Here is an 18,081-nt window from a genome sequence, read left to right as displayed (position 1 = left end):
TAACGGAGGTGGCGAGCTGGTGCCAGGACCTGGTGGGAGGCTGCTTTAGCCGAGCCGCTTTTAGCACGCTCTGCGCTGAAGCAGGCGTTCCCATCCTGTTCAGAGCAGTGACTTTGATCTCTGAGATAATCTCATAAATATCGTCCTCTGGTGAAGGTGACAGCTGATATTTTTAAATAATTTACAGATGCTTAGAGAAAAATCTGTGCCTCTTCAGTGCCGATGCTGTGAAAATATCCCCACTGTGTAAAAATTGTGACAAATCACATGCATGGATCAGATTTATTAAAAAAAGAGAGAAAATAATGGCTGGGAATAAAATATCTAGGGAGAAAACTGATGCAGCCATAAGTAAGTGGACACCCCCAAAAATCCACCTATATGAGCGGCTCGGTGTTCGATTCCTACACCGTGGTGTTAACGTTCTTCTCCTTTTTTTTATTGTTTCATTCAAATGATTTCTCTTGGCTGCAGGAATATGTTATTGTTGAGACATAATCACGTTAGGGAAGTCAGCGCTGATGTTGTTTGATAAAGTCTGTTTCAGAGTTGGGACATTTCTTCCCAAAGGTGTTGGATGGTATGAAAGTCAGGACTAACACCATTAAATCGCAAAATGGCTTTTTCCAATCTCTTTATGTGAAAACTAAAATGTGCATCTGTAATATGGGCACTGTAGCACGAGCTCCTTTAGCTGTTGCTAATGGAATCACACCAGGAAAAACACAAAAGTATGTGAACCAGAGGTGGAAAAACTTTCATTTCTTTTCTCCTGGACTTTGATCATTAGCAGGGCATTTTCGGAACAGTACTGTGTAATTAGGTAAAGAAAAAAATACGCATGTGATTGTTTCCCAGGGGGCTTTCTGAAGAACATTTCAAATTTCCTGGGGCCAGCAGGAAATAAGCAATTGGTCTCATTTAAAGAACAATATTGATTTAACCAAATGACATTTGTTCTGTGCGTATATGAAACCCAATGATTTACAGCCACACACTGGATGAAAACATGCAGCCTAAACTCATCCAGCTAACCTGATGAATGAAGCACACAAAACATGTCACCATCAAATCTACATCAAATCAATAAACAACTATTTTGTAGCATTTGTGTTTTTCCTCAGCTTTTATTCTACCACGCCAATATATGATCTCCGCTGCCTTCTCATCTCAACCCTCAGCTGTAGCGAGACAAGAAATCACAGCAGTTTAGTTCGATAGTTTCGGGGGACTGATAATGGATCATCTTATCATGCCTGAAAACTCCATGCATCTGTGTGTATGTGTGTTTCTCTCTCTCCTTCTCTGCAGGAAGAGCTTTTATATTTCAAGAGCTTTTATATTTCATGCCAATAAAGAAAACTGGGGCTGACAGAAAGGACAGTTTGACAGTTTATTCAAGCTGCAGTTTAAGAGCCAAAAAGCTCAAACTCTGGAGAGAATACAGAGCAGTTCACAGTGCTGAATATTCATGATTATAGGAATGCACATGGCTTCTAAAGCTAGTATTTCTTAAAGGTTATATGTCAGCAAATAAACCAATAACTAAGAGACTTGAAAATGTGAGCAGTTCACCTTCTGATGACAGATGCTTATTGTTCATTCAAGGATATTCAGTGTTATCTGGGAAATAAGGACAAACTTATTATTTTGCTCATAAATAAAAATATCCAAACCTGACTCAGAAAATACAAAGTTTGCTATTTAAACCCCGGATGCTCACACATCTTTACTGCAGACACAGTGTGACATGCAAATTAATCTCGTTTATTTTGCCAAATTGTGTGATTTAAGACGCATTCCTGGAAATATTAAAGCAATTAACATCACTTAAAACCCAGTCAATAGTGAGTGCGCTCCTCCCCCCCCCACCCCCTCCTTGATCAGAAGGTTCTTCTTAATCCTTAAAGGTTCACCATGGTCCCTGAGCTCTGTGACGGCTTTACTGCAAACCCTTCCAAAGTTTCCTGGATCTTCCTCAATTATGTCAAATACACTGAACTATATTTTTAAAAGAGTGACATGTTTGTCCACTGGAAACTCTTTTTCCTACGAGATTTTTGAAACATTTTCCAAAGTTCCTGGAACCTGTAAGTAACACTCATAACCAATATAATGTGTTTGATGAACCCTGAAAGTGTTTGTCACCACTTTCAGTGACTTATGGACCCTCCTCAGCCACTCATGAACTACACTCTGAACCCTTTAAAGCGCACAGTCCCAATCTGTAATAGTCTCCATGACCCCTGAAACCTTTTGATGAGCACTCAAACCTATTGAATTACCCCTAGAAATTCCCTTAGAACCAATAAGTCCTTTTACTGCCCAACTAGCCAAAGGCGAAACAAAGAAAAATTGGAGACAAACAGAAATTAGGCTACATCAACATCCAAAAACGTCATCTCGCCGTGTTATGGATGTCAGATTCTAGGGCGCAATGGCTTCAGCAATTTAAAAAAAAATAAAAAACTTTTCATACCAGCTGACACTGTGACAACTGTGAAAATGTGATAAATGTGATAGAATTGAAAGACTGGACTTGAAAGGACGGCGCGATGATCACAAACGCTCCTTTGTAGTGCAACATTAACATCAGAAAACTAGGAAAATACCTTACGTGGTTTATAACTTAGTTAACTAGCATTGATTAGTTTACCTGTGACTCTCCTCAAAATTCTTTGAATTTCAACTCTTGTCTGTTCAGGTCACGCAATGTGTATATTCTCCGCTGATGGTTAAAAATATATTTTCAAAACTAGGAATTATCCAGCTATACTGCAGCAACAAAAAAACATCTTAAGGTTAACTAATAGAAAGCACCAAAGTAGATCTTGGGGAACTATTTAACAAATCCTCAACACAACTCCTACCCCCTCTGAAATGCTACACCTGTGTCTACACCTGGAAGCTTCTTTAGGGAACCTGGAACTTCTCAGAGGCCCTAGAACGTCCACAAGACACTGGCTGTGCTGAGTCTGACAGAGAAAAAACACCAGGTAGGTGTACAGAGCGCACACACACACACACACACACGCACTATCTATATCTCACTACAGCACTGGCAAAATAATCCAATCATGGACACACCGTAGTGTGTACGTGCTGCAGCTTTCAGCGTCTTTGCAGTTGTACATCAGTCGAATGCTGGCCGAGCTCCGATTTACAGCCACTGCCAAATGCAAGAACACACTCACACACGCACAAATGCACGCACATGAACACACACCTCCTTCTGTAGTGTACAGCGGCCACAACAGATAAGCTCAAATAAACAACAAACCTTGAAAAATAAATCACCTCCCTGTGTCTCTTCCGCTCCCAGGGGATGAGAGAGGGCGTCCAAAGAACGCTGCCTGTTACTATAAAGCTTCTTGACATCACACACACTCACACACACTCAGCGATACAAATAAGAAACAGAGAGGGAGGTATGGTTCCACAGGGAGGAATCACCTCTTCTATCGCTGCGCACACTCCTTTTATCTACTGGCTAATGAGGAGCAGATATACACAAACTCACACACACGCACAAACACACATCTTCAGGACTGTGGTTTCATCAGACCGTCTCTCAGTGAGTGTCCCACTTCCAAAACTATGGACTGCTGCTTACATCATTATGTAACGCCATGAGTGTGTGTTGTTCATCCCAGAAAGGCTTTGAACAATCAGCCTCTTTCCTCAGCATGAAGTGATGTAACACTACAGGCTCTAATGAGTGTGTGTGTGTTTGTGTGTGTGTGTGTGTGTGTCCGATACATGCATCTCTCTATTATTAGCCCGTTAATTGGGTTTTTGCAAAGTAAGCAGTAGCCCGAGCAGAAAACAAACAGCTCAGCTGGATGCTGACACTGTAAACACGGTCAGTCTCATGTAACCCTCCAACCTCACTGTCGGCCCCTCGTAAGCTCTTTAGGAACAGGAACTCTGGAACTATGTCGGTGATCTTTACAAATAGGTCGGGTCAAAGTGAAGAAAGTCCTTTAATCATCAAGAACCTGCTCAGTTATTCCTAATGACTCATGCAACCCCTGTAAATATCTGTGGGATTTCCACAGAGTTATTGCGAAGCCGTTTGTAACCTCAAAATCATGTTAGTGACGTTAGAATCGCTTGAGTGACTCATTCTGAAGCAACACATTCTCATCCCACATCGTCAGATTGTGACACTTCCTGAGGCATTAAATTGTGCCACGTTGTAAATTCTTTAGCGTATCAAAGGGCAAATCAAATATAGGAAGCTCCAGTAGGGGCCACGACTTTATGTACACGCAATACTATACATACTGTGTTAAGATTCGGAAAAACTATTGTAGGCTAAGTTACAAACTACATTAAAACTAAATGCTACGAACAGTGACAACGGCACAAACTTACTTCCTATAGCAACGACAGCACATATCACATTGTGTTTTGATCATCATTAAAACTCACAACATCTCGCACTAGAATCGAACCCCGGTCTCCTGTGGAAACGTCTTGTGTCTCGTTGTGACATCCACCACTGTGTCCACCTCCCTATGAGACTTTTTCACTTTATATTCTTTGTCTTTGCTTTAGGACATTGAGGCGTCAGGGTTTCCACTGTGCTACACTGAAAGCTTCGAGCGTCATTCACCATCGCGAACAGGTACGTAAGCTCCTTCGCATACCCCGGTAGAACTGTACCCCTGTACCAAAAGGACATTTTTCCAGACACTCATTAAATCTCCTGTGTGACCCTAAGACCTTTTCACTGACTGTCACTGACTCCAGACCTCCTCAATGAAGCCCACGACCTACCGTAGTCAGTTACTGCTCTTTCTGACCCCCCTCAACGTCTGGGACCTCTTTAAAACACATTGGTACCTCATCAAGAAACATCTGGAACCCCCTTGCGAAGGATGTTCCGTGGCCTTTGCAACTTTCTCAGTATAATTTAATTCACATGTCAGTTTTTCCCTGTTCTTGAAGTAATTATATTTGTCTTATTATAATTAGAGTTACTCTACTATCTGCTGTACGGTGATTTCTATAGGCTTAGCACTTTACTACTACAGAGCATGAAGAGCTTATCTCTGCTGAGAGCTGCTCTCTCCGTTGTTGGACATAAGGGCTTCATAAATTTTATGGAAAAAATGTGTGTGAGGGTTTCTACAGAATAGTTATGTCCTGGGAGGTTTTGACAGGCTGGAGTAGAATCGCTGGCCCCTATCATCTGCCACTGGAGAGAGGAGGAGAAGAAGAAGATGGAGGAGGAAAAAGGAAGGGAAGGGGATGAGTGAGGATCCCTGCGGAGGAGTGAGAGGAGGGGAGGCCTTTTGTAGGAGAGCGGTAGGAGGGAGGAGGAGACAGATGGAGGCGATCCGCTTCACTGAGGAGAACACATGACCTCCTCAACTATACTCCTTGTTTTCTCCCTCTTTCTTCCCATTTATCCCATCATTTTTCCTCATGGTACCATGAAAACTAACTTTCAAGCTGCAAGAGACTCCATAGATTTGATATATCACGTAGTTTAGCTCCAAGAGCAGCCAACAACTCTTTTTCCACAAACAACATATTTTCTCAAATGGTAAAGTCACGTTACACCTCATTCATTCTCAACATGTATGCAGCCATTTTCTATAAGAAACTGGCGACGCACGAGTGGAAGAGTGAGTGGTGAGCTCACACCTGACATACAATGCTATTGTGTTGAGCAGCGAGTCTTCAGACCTGACAACATTTTATTATGCAAATCAAAGTGACATTCTCAACATTCATATGCATGTGCTCTTCTTTAATTTATTCTGGTGCTGTTTTCTTGGCCATTTGTCTCTTTCTCATTCTATGCTTGAAACAAATTTTTTTTGTTTTGCTTCCATATGTCCACTAAACTAATTACTGACACTTTAATTATGGTTTAGATACAGTATTGCTGTCTATATTCGTTTTTTAATTATTTAAGTTTACTTGTATGGATGCATGTGAGGACCAATTCCACATCATTCATAGAACAATCTCATTTGCAGCACTTTTAAACGCACGTAACGCAGCAGTTTAAATGCAATCATACAATAAAATGTGCCATCAAGTCAACTAGCACCGTATGATTCATGGCTTTTTTAAATGGGTATAAATACATGCAAAGAGCTGATTAATGATAAACCTGCATCCTTACATTAAAACCAGGCTTGTGCATGAGTGAAACAATTATTGAAAGTGCATATGCAGATTTACACATTTATCATAAGCATATGACTGTTAGCATGAACCTACACAGCTTAAACCAGCTAATGTTTGACATTTATGCCTGACAAACTTAAGGTGGTTACACATTATTCAGTATACTTGATACATTTTATCTATTTATTTGATTTATTTATTCCTCATGAGATCAGGCTCATATGAGACGTGTGTTAACACAAGTGGAAATGCAGCTTTGGATGTCATCTGCACGCTGCACATTTTCCGTGTTTTTACAGTTTTATCTGGAAATCAAAGCCGTGGCTGATTAAGAGCAGAGATAGGAAACCTCACTGATGTTCTGCTTCATTCTCGTGTGTGTGTGTGTGTGTGTGTGTGTGTGGGTGTGTTGTGCAGCGATTACTATAGCTCTTAGACTGATGCAATCAGCAGATAAAGAGGGTGTATGGATGTGTGCACGTGTAGCCAAATACAGTATGTTTGCATGAGGTTTCATGTAGAGAAGACGAATGCACCCGTCACACACATGAACACACACACTCCCTCACACACACATAAATCAGCTTGTTATCCAGCAACATCGGTGTCAGGCAGCAGATTCCTTTCCCTTTTTTTTTCCTCTCTACATCATCTCTGTGTCTTTCTCCCATTTTCTCTTCACTTCCTCCTGTCTCCCCCCCCACCCCCCACCCTTCTTTTCACAATCCTGTCTCTCCATCCCCTGTCACAAACACACACGGAATAAAATCCCACAAACTTTATCCCCTTCCCCTTCCCTTCTTCACTCTCAGTTTGGTTTTTGCTCCCTTTTTTTTTTAATCTCTCCATCTCAGACAGGAAGTGGGATGCATTAGCAGAGTGAAGACGAGCTGATGGAATTAACGTCCATTATCTGACCATTTACAGGACGGAGAGCAGGATGAAGAGGGGGTGGGTGGGACTGAAACAATAGAGATCTTACCACACTGAGCTTTCATCTCTGCTCCCAGTTCTGCCGAACAAACCACAGTCGGTATGAAAGCTTGTTTGTTTGTGTTGTCTGTGTGGGCAGTTTGGGCACAGTGGGACGGAGACAAACAACAACAAGCTGCTGAGAGTCACTGGTGCAGATATATCTGTTAATTCTGACAAACACCCCCTGCATATAAATGTTTGTCACAGACATGGCTGGTGTTATTTTATGTATTAGTGGAAAAAAAATCCCACAGACAAAGACAAAACTAATAATGTGTGTGTGGTTGTCAATGTTGTCTGGCTTCCCCACCTAAGACCTGCAGGTTCCTCCGGAAAACATCAACTTTTAAAAGCACAAAATGAAAAATGCATCGTATACTTTCTAAAATGTTGTTTGTGGTTACAAACACGGACACACACAGACACACATCGTGATGCTTCTGCCCTCGTTCGGTTGTGTCCGCTGGCCTGCGAACTAGCTGCAGCTAGATGTGTACATTTGGTCACAATAAACATATAAAGCTATTGGACTTCAGCAAACGGGAGGAAACATTAGTGTACTGTATTGTTAAGGACCATTTTCAGTGGAGGATGAATCCATGTTTGGGGCTCTGGTGAATATTTCCAAGCAGCAAACTGAACATTAGTTAACAGTGAGATACCATATAGACAGTATGGTACAGATAATATACTGCATAAAATATCTGGCTGCTTCTACTTTTTTTGTTGTTCTTATAAATACAAAGTTGATTTTAATGCAACTTGAATGAAGGTGTTAAGAGTTAAGCGAATTCACAACATTCCAGGTCAAACTGAAACAATTACTAAGCTTCTTTTTTTTTTTAAGTTAAAGCCGTGCTAAACTTCTTCCCAATGGTTTCTTCATTTCTAAACAGTTGTCTCATCCACTACAAGAGAATAGGTGGACGGGGCTTGTTCCTTCGAAAACACTTGGAATTTTGGAGAAATGACATTTGGCTCTGTTTTCTATGGTAGCAACATTCTGGCTCTTCCCTAGGTATGAAACACATGAACATGATGGCGGAATAATACAGTTAGAGGCCTGTTTCACAGGGAGAACTATAAAGAACAAAGTTCTTGTGGAGGTTTATTAGATCAACCTCACTACTGCCATGCACCACCCTCTTCAAGCTGTGTAAAAACACTGTGGATGCTGATTTCTTACTGTGTGTTGTGCAGAGAAAATAAGAGATGGACCACAGCAAACCCAAGTCTGTGTGAACACCATATCAATCCAGATTACATCTGGATTATGTCCAGTTTATCTATGGGAAAAAGCAACCAAGATACATTCGGGACAAAGGGAATCTGGTCACAAGTGCAAATTTCCATCCGCACATAAAACAGCTTTTCATTTGGAGCATGCAAAAAGCAGCACAGCGTTTCAGAGTTCATTTTAAGATCCTTTCTGTGTTTTTAAACGGCCCGGCCTTTCCTTGATGATCTCCTTTTTCCCTGCCAGGCCCCTCAGGTCTGCTGATAACCTCTTCCCGGAAGTACTGTGGTCCGAGCGGAAGCTCAGAGGGGGTAGAGGGGGAGCCCTACCTCTGCACATTGGGCACAACCCTTCATTTAAATTTTAATTTTTATTCCCTGGCGTTCGACCCAACATGTTATAAATCTGTTCTGTTTTAAGGATGGTTTTATATTCTTACTGTTGAGTTGAGTAGAGTAATTAATGGATCATGACATATGATGTTAGTGCTCAGGATCCACCACATGACTGAAAAGGTTTTATAATAGAAGACTCAATCTGCAAGACATGAATGTCTAACTTTGGAAGCTGCTATTGATGACGGAGGGATGAAGACGGAAAAAGGGTTTTTCAGATGACTGAACTCCAGTGAAAAAGAAACAGCGACGAGATTTCAGCCGAACAGGAGACGCATCTTTCTGCTGAGGCTGAACTAATTGCGTTAAAATGATCCAACCAGTTGAAAGCAACAGTGTTTAAGGCCAGTAAGTTTGTTTCCGAAGCCCTTCATCAATCTGTCTGAAGCACTTGAGATCTGAGCGATCAACAAATCAGTCACACAGCTCGATGATCGATAGAGTCTGCAGCAGAGGAAAACACGAGGAGAGCGCCTGCTATAAAGAGACAGAACAAACTGGGCCGAGCTGACTCACTGCTTCAAAAATGTAATTACAAAAAACACGAGCTGCTGTTTGGTTAATTGTTGCTAAAACAATTGTTTCATTAACCAGCGTTGTGCTTTAATTATGTTGAGCAGGAGCATGTTGGCTGCATGAAGTCTTATGAAATCTTTCAAAAATAAAGACTTACATTAGTGGGTTTTTGATTACGGTTTGGTTGGACACGACAAAGTGACAAAGCTACTTTTAGCTCTCATATTAAAATGCTGGGTTTTAATGTAACTGTAAGTAGCTGCAAGTATTTCTGCTCATTAATATAAGAAGTATACTTTACCTATGCTATGTCACACGTCTTACTTCACTACGTTTATCTGGCAGTGAGACAAAGACGGATTATTGAACAGGCCTAGCAGCCACAGGACGGGGGTCCAACCCCCCCGGAGCCCCTGAAGTTACGGTTCATATTTTGCGTTTGCAAGAAGCTGTTAAAAGACAAAAACATGTCTGTGCACATGGTCCATTTTCTCCTAATCTGTCCACGAGTGTTAAAACAAGTTCTGTCAGAAAAAGAAAAATAATCTGTGCAATTGTATATCAAATTGGATTAGAACTATGACTCAATACAGTAGTTAGTATTTTATTTCTTTGCAGAATTTTCAAGCAAAACTCTTCTCAACGGTGAAAATGTGCTGCTTTTCTGTGTCTTTATTCACAGTCAGCTGAATCATTTGGACCATTAGACAATGGAACCGTGACGTGAACGTGTCACTGTCAGCCAACTGTGATAGATTGGTAACAAATAAATAAATAATGAATCAGATATTCCATTATTTACATACTTATACTAATGATATAATAATATTGATCATAAACTGTGAGTAGTTTATTATTGTATATATTGATGTGTGTACGCTCACAAAGGCCATCCACTGCTTTTTTATGGTAATACTTATGTTGTCATACTGAAGTGAGACTTTCAACACATCACTGATGCTTCTTCTCAGTGAAGGATCTAAATTCTTCATCCACCAATGTCAGCGTGACACGAGAAACTGTTTGGCTTGTTGTAGCAATAAAGGTTTAGGGTTTGAAGCAGATAGACAGAAAGTCGGAGAGTAAAGTGTATCTGTATTGGTGTGTTAATCCTCAGAAGACCAGCTGTAATCTGTTGACCTCACTGCTGGTACAACACGCACACTGACACACACACACACACACACACACACACACACACTCATGTGCACTTCCTTGAGAAAATACCTGCAGCTAAAACATGTTTGACCATCAAAGTGGAAGATTGTACAACACCACCACCTCCTTTTGGTGCAACACACACACACTGTGTGCACCGCACTGACCTCATTCCACTGTGTGTGACGAGATATAGCCACTTACACACTCTCTTGCTCTCTATCACTATCTCCCTCTCTCCCTCTCTCACACCGCACACACACACATACACACACTGGGTGGTAGTAGCCCGTGGGCGTGCGAGCAGCTGTGAATAATTGTGTTTACAGATGGCATACGTCCGACCTGTGGGTAGAGAGAGAGAGAGACAGAGTTGGTCTTCTCACCCTGAGAGAAGAAGACAGGGACGACATTTCAGCTGAACCTCTCTCTCTCTCTCTCTCTCTCTCTCTCTCTGTTTGTTTGCCAGTTTCAACTATTTCACTTCAGTTGGCTTAATTGGCATAAGTGGTAACGAGGCGTTAACAGCCAAAGCAGAACAATGAACAGTGACATGAGTAAAAAAGACAGTGTTTGGTGTCTGATGAATCATTTGGCTCTAGAAACAAGGTGAATTAAGTAGCTTTATTTATACCAGAGGGAAAAAAAGTAGCTTTAAAAGTAAAAGAATATAAGCAGGCAGCTACTGTGTCATCTTTTAATCTCTAAATTATAGGCCTAGGTGTTAGACACTGTGGTAAATACCTAAGAGAATCGTACCAACCCTGAGCCAAGTAAGTTGCTACGATGCACAACGAGAGCACTCGAGTTTGTGCTGTGAAAAAACTAAGAACGTGTGAGTGAGCTGTGAATGGGCCTTATTCTCATCGTTGTCCCCAGTAAAATAATCCCAGTTAAGGTCAATGTTACTACTCAGGTTCATTTTTATTTCTTCAAAACACACACAGTTTAAGAGCGTCTGCATAAAAGCTGTCAGACTTTAGAAGTAGATATAAATGCATGTTGATAGTAGTAGAAGTACTTCCGGTGGGCTATAAACCCAGAGTTCATTAAATACAGTGGTTACGTCATGATATGACAGATGTGTAAATGATCTAGTGACCATTAGCGACTTTTCAAGAAGGTTTTAGCTACTTTCCACTGAAAGAAGTAGGTAACACCGGCTAAAGCTAACAAGGCAAAAGACCCAGCGCAACCCAGTTTTACACGCTTTGGTACTGTGCATGTTAACTGCTGCAATTTCTCATCACCTCCAGGAGGCAGCTAACTGGCTAAAACTATTCTTTTTTTGCTTAAACTTACTTTCCAGGCTGCTTCCCTGGAAACGGCAAACTGTACAGACCTGTCATAAATCAGCATGCTAACTTGATGACGAGCTGACAAACTGCTTAAAAAAAGAGAGAGTGTAATGTGTTAGCGCATTGTCTGCCTCCCCTCTGTGGATCTATAAGTGGAGCTGATGGAAGGTTGGACTCTGTATGATTTACATAATTGGGATGTTAATTTGTTAAGCTGTGGGAGTTGATTATGTTGCATATTGATTGTGTTGTGCTGCAGTGAGGTCACACACCTCTTTAACGAAGGTATACACAGCGCAGGGAATTGTGGGAATCTGATTAAAAATACAACGTTAACATTCCTGCTGACACGCTGAATTTTGACACACAGGGCAAGTGTGTGTGTCTAATGAAAACAGTGTTAGTGTGTGTGTGTGTTTGGCCCCGAGGCTGACGAATGGATGGAGGAGGTGAAGAGCGGAGTAGAGGGAGGGGAAACTCCACCTGGTCTTACCGTTCTCCGGGTGCTCCATCTCGCCGATGCTGCCGTCTGGCGTGGTCCGCTCGTAGTGGTCTTCCGGCAGCGCCAGCGGCCCGATCCGCGGCCCCGATGACGACTTGGAGCTGGGCGTCTCCGACTCCTCCAGGCCGCTGTCGTAGTAGCTGTGCTGGGATGCGTCCTGCAGGTCCTGAGCCTGGTTGGCCGTGGAGAAGGTCACTCGGCGGTGAGGGAGCTGCGATTAGCAAACAGAGAGAAATGGGCAGGATTCGTTTCAGAGATTCTAATCACACTTCAGGTTATATTTAACACAAAAGATGGTTTTATTAGAAATCAGTTTCAGTTTGATATGATGCAGGTAAATCAGATAAAATCCCTAAAGACAAATAACTGTAAAGAAGACATTTGGACACGTTAGGACGTCCATTACTCCTCGCTCTGTTCTCCAAATGACTGAATTACTTTTTCACTTTGATTCAACAACTCAAACCACAGAGATCAGTCAGCTTTCGTCACCTCGTCGCATTTTCCATCAGCTGCTTATCTCAGCACCTTCACTTGCAGACGTGTGTGCGCTCACTGGCCACCTGTGCAGCCTATGAATTGAACGTTATCATTTCTCAGTTTTGAAGTGGAAACTGTCAGAAAGGTGATCATTGTATGTTTTTGTCGTCACGGTCACAGCGGGGGGTGGAGTTGTACTTAGGAGGTGGTTCTAATGTTTTGGCCGCCCGGTTTAAAATGAACCGGGCTGCTTTCTGTCATGAAGCACACTGGGCTGAACACACACTTTACTGCTCCATTTACTGTGGGTTTCTGGAGGTGGAAGGTAGCTGTCTGCATTGTGTGTTTGATGGTTTTGTAATTAAAATACAATTAGCCTCCCTATAGCGCTGCAGGGACACCGACCATCACTCACACACACACACACACACACACACGCACAACGCAAACACACCGTGCTGCCAAACAAACAGTATCCTAATTCAAAGGCACACAATGCGCGGTCAGACATTTCAATCACACACGCACACTTGACCGACTGGCCTGGGCTGATAAAGAGCAGCATCCCTGGCTCTGCAGATACTCCATCGCCATGGCAACTGGTCGCTGTCAGGACCCTGAACCAGTAAAACCAGCCGATCAGCGCTCACAGAGGTCCTTTTCCAAAACCTTTATCTCTCCTTTGTTAAGCAGCTTTCTTTGCAGCAGCTGAAGGGGTTTGCTGTCTCGCTCAAGCTCAATAAAAAGTGGAAGGAGTCAAACCCAACTGGACACGAGTCTGTATCTGAGGCTGGCTCACTCACTCATCATTACTATAGCTCACCGTCATCATCATCGTGCATTCAAAAGAGCCTGCAAATGTTTCACTAAACCGTTTAAAAATATCTTTAAATGTGCTGCCTGAAGCCACGAGCAGCCAGAACTACTGTCAGGATGATGGAAAATGTACAAAACCCAAACCACAGCGGAGCTGTCCTTTAAACTGTGTGGACACAATGTGCTGTGGAAGCATCAAAAGCCCAGATCCCTGGTGCTTTAGGTGACAGGCTCCTGTCCAGGTAAACAAATTCAAATGGACTCTCAGCAGATCTGAGTACTTGTGGTTTATTCTCTGCAGAATCCCTGAAACTAGAGGCACTCAGAAATGTCACCATTTGTATTTGTGTCCATTTGGATAAAAGCAGAGGTTCTACACAAGAGCAAGAGTTTCCTTCACGACATCTCTCTGCCCACTGTGTTATACAATAGTCACAACTCACGGAGTTTTGTTTTATAGACGAGCATTTTCCGCAGCAAACATTTTTCACTTCATCACATCGGGGGGGGGGGGGGGGGGGGGGCACATCCCCTTCTAACCCCAAGCAGTCTCAGACTTTTAATGTGCCACTTCTCCCACTTACTCACCGGAGCCAGTAACTGTATCAATCCAATCAGCGGCTCCTCTAGCAGCTGGGTCCAGCTCCTTATCATAAGACTAACCTGCACGCAGAATTATCTGTCCATCTGGGAGCAGTAAACAGTGATTGTGATGCAGACCATGCTCAGGCAGTTTCCAGCAAACAATGGTCAAGCCAGCAACAAAAGCTGCAACAATCACATTATTGACAATGAGATCAAATTGCTATATAACTGATCCATGCATGTCACTCATTCTTGCTGTATGTTGTAAAAAGGTTGTGACCTAATGTTTACATGTCTGCATAACAATCTCTCGCTGGTTTTTAATAATCTCTACACATTGTGCCCCACTGAATGACTCCCCCTTCTCCTCTTCTTCAAGCACCTCCTGCAGGAGGATGAAGAGCACCGTGTCTTGACCTAATGTCAGCGTTTCGGTTATGCAACATTGCTTTATTTTCTGCTTTATTCATCATAAGTGTTTGGAAGAATTCAACTCATTGCAAGTAGATTTTTTATAGTGTGCTGCCACAAAGGGAAACTAATCGACTCAACACAGATTTGGATTGTTTGAAGGGCAAAAGATGTTAAATGATGGGTTCACAGTTTTTCTTTTTGCTTTTTATCAACGATCCGCTGCACGTATGAATTTTTGAGTCGGTCATCATTCCTCCTGTTAATGCAGACCTTTAATAGTTCCATCCAAAAGATGCTCCCAATGTACATTCAAACTCTTTCCTTTTCTCTGTGCAAAAATGTATTATCATCTAAAGTATCTATGTATTGTTTGTAAGCTTCTAATTGATTATAATAATTTCACAAGCACTTAAATTTGTTCTTATCATGTTGTTTTTACGATTACATCGTGGAAGACCGTTTTCTGTATTCGCGTTTGAAAAGTCCTTTTAAATTACTGCATCTCAGCTTCATTTGGGACGTGATTGCCAAATGTTCTCATTAAGTGCTGTGGAAACATCAGTGTTTGTTTACTGGCACTGATTTTCCAAACTTGCCTTTCAGGTTGGGGAAACACAAAGCTCAGGAAAATGTTGGACCTTACTGTGAAGAATATATCATTTATCAAAGTGAACTATAAAAAAATCAGTTTCTTTATTTTGAAGGAGTTTTCAGTGTTTTTGCACCTCACAGGAGGAATCACAAATTCACAAAGAGCTAGTTTTCCCTTTGCCAAAAATTCAGGATTGTCTCTACCTGAGACCCTGCAGTGGTCTCCCCATCAAATGAGTGTGTCTAAGGGAAAAACAGCAGAGCAAAATGTGGCTGTTATTAATAAATCCTTCCTGCTTCCAGCTTCCAGCTTCCTCTGCTCTGTTTGCTGTATTACGCATTAGGAAATAAATTGCATCTATATATACATAAAGAGAGAAATGAAGCGAATCAAATCATCACAATCCCTCTGTTGCCTGTCTGTCACATCCAGCACGCCCACATTTACACACACACACACACTCAAACACACACACACTGCAAAACTTCAAGCTTTTTGTTGTACTTCTGCCTGCGTTCATGTGTGTGCTTGCTGAAAATAGAAGTGCCATCTCAGCAGGTTGTTCCATGGGAAAGTAGAGTAGATCAAAGGGGAGGGATACAAAGACCAGACAGCATCCAGAACAACCTCAGCCTCTGCCCAACTGCCCGTCGGCAAAGTGTGCCTGTGTAGGATGTCCTCTTGTTCTAGTTTGCCACCGTGTGGAGGATAAAATGGCTGCCAGTCACCTGACCAGGTGCTCCAGTGTTCCTCACTGCCCAATTTCTGTATAATCTGAACTATGACCAACTCCTCTGCAGACAGTCAGCATCCATGGAATGAGGATCACTGACTTAAAGATTGTTGATGGATGGAAGATGAAGCCAGACAGCCAAAAGGTTTTGACTCAGAAAGTTCAAGTAAATAAGGCACCAGGCTTTAGTTAAAATGCATTCAGGGATCCAAAACTCTAATGCAGAAATAAACAGCCTATTCCTGGCTTTCTATGAACAGCGACTGCTTCTGGGAGGCAAAATGCAAAGGCCAATCTCTCAAGTTAAAGACACACATCGTCCTTTTTGACACTGCGACAACTTCAGACTAACTCCTTCTTTGATAGCAGCAGAAACCAAACGTGTTGATGCTGTAATTTTCTTGATGGGGATTGTTGTTTGCCTCAGTAACTAGTCCAAATTGCACAACCTCAGATGTTATCACACCATTTAACAGCTGTTATCTGTATCAGTACAATGGCTAAGGACCAGTAGGTGCTTGCTCCACATGCTAGCAGGCTTAGGTGCTCAATATTATGTGGCGTGTGTGTTGCAAACAAGGCAACGGGGGTTAGAAAGATTATAGAGTGGGTTACAATACAGAAACATTCTCTAAGGTAACAACCCTGAGTAATGATGTGCCCATGTCACCCAACCATCCTCCCCATATGTTACGTTTTATACAGCTAAAACAGCCTGGGGTCAAATTGACCCCAAAGTCCACTGATGCATAACACACGTGTACAGGACATTGAAAGCATATCATCAAGTCAATTTTATGTTTACCCAGTTGTCCCGATTAAATTAGGACAAGTCATTAAATATGAACCAAAAAAATTGACGTCAATCATATATTTAGAGACGCTAATCATTGAATGGGGTCAAATTGACCCCAGTGGTAATAGGAGGGTTAAAGTGGTTTATGTGTGAGTTCTACCCTGAATACGTTTTCCATGAATAGCCATTGTGGTTATTTAAAAAAGAACAAGACAAAACAATGCACATTAAAAATTGTGTCTGGCCCTCGTACAGTGAAATGCATTTTTGCCGCCTATATTACATTAAATTGCCACAAGAGAAGTTGTATTTTTGATATTATATTTTTAAAAGGTTTAAATTGTCTACTTCTGAAAAATAGGTCACCGTCAATCGTCTGTTCAATATCGTTTTCTCTACAGTGGTTTTGCATATTGTTCTCCATTGTGTTGACCCTCCCAAACCATATAGTGGCCATGAGTGCATTCACTGAATAACAAGGAAATGGTGATGAAGGTCAGTTATTCAGGCAAAAAAATAACTCATCATCCACAGGAAACTGTTAATGCTGCACTTTGACTGAAGTTTCTGGTAATTCCTCCACTGAAAAATAATCAGTCATCTGCAGGCAAAATGCACATATGCACTTTTATGTAAAACAAGGAGGCATGATGAACCATTTTTCCTTGAATCCATAATAACTGACCTTGATTACCATCACCGAGTGAAACACTGAGGCCATGAATATGCTGCTGCATCCAAAGGTTGAATTAAAGAGGCTGCAAATGAAGCACAATGAAGAGGGAGATGGCTGCAAAGTGCACACGGCATATGATGCGTCTGTCTGTCTGTGACAGAAACAAAAAAAGGGTGATTCTCTTTTTACACCGAATTCATGGAAATAAAGAAGAAGCAGGAGGCTGCATTAACTTGAAATTCATGCATATTCAAACAAGAGAATTATTCAGGGTCGTATCCTTAAGAGAGAAAGATGAGGAGCAAAAAGGGAGAAGGAGAAAGTAAAGAAGCAAGACGAAGAAATGGAGGAGGGCACAGAGGGAGTAGAAGAAGAAAGGAGGAGCAGGGGACAGAGAGAGGAAGGAGGAGGGGGAGGGAATGTGAAAGTAGGAGAGGAAGGAAATGAAACAAGAGGAGTTCAGGTGTGGGTTCGAGCAGATAAGAAGGCCAAAACCTCCTCCTCCTCCTCCTGCTCCTCCAGCTCTTCCTGCTGCTCCTCATACTGCTGCAGGAGCTGATGGAGGAGGTGGAGGCGTTCACTGGGCCACATTGTTCAGAGATGATTAAAAACCAGCGAGAGGAGAAATGCACGACGCTTCGCTGGCTGTTTGTCAGCCGAGACACGGAGATAACTGAGAGTGTGTGTGTGTGTGTGTGTGTGTGTGTGTGTGTGTGTGAGTGTGAGTGAGAGAGGGATCCTCATTACCTCCCTCTGTGGGA

The 18,081-nt window shown here is 42.1% G+C and overlaps 1 protein-coding gene across 4 annotated transcripts in view; it reads right to left on the bottom strand.

Moving 5' to 3' along the window:
• The window catches only part of LOC137133937 (protocadherin-1-like), a 189,334-nt gene that overhangs the window by 79,664 nt on the left and 91,589 nt on the right, over positions 1–18,081 (bottom strand). For 3 of the 4 annotated variants that reach the window (XM_067518102.1, XM_067518104.1, XM_067518103.1), the window contains exon 4: positions 12,220–12,439. In XM_067518102.1, the coding sequence (XP_067374203.1) occupies positions 12,220–12,439 (220 nt within the window). Of the gene's footprint in view, positions 1–12,209; positions 12,440–18,081 lie in introns of all 4 variants that reach the window. The other variant, XM_067518105.1, reaches the window with a different exon arrangement.

The sequence above is a fragment of the Channa argus genome, chromosome 10, assembly GCF_033026475.1.
Source record: "Channa argus isolate prfri chromosome 10, Channa argus male v1.0, whole genome shotgun sequence".
In the NCBI taxonomy this organism is placed as follows: Eukaryota; Metazoa; Chordata; class Actinopteri; order Anabantiformes; family Channidae; genus Channa; species Channa argus.
Note: the sequence above shows the minus strand (reverse complement) of the source record. Positions and strands in the feature narration are given on the sequence as shown.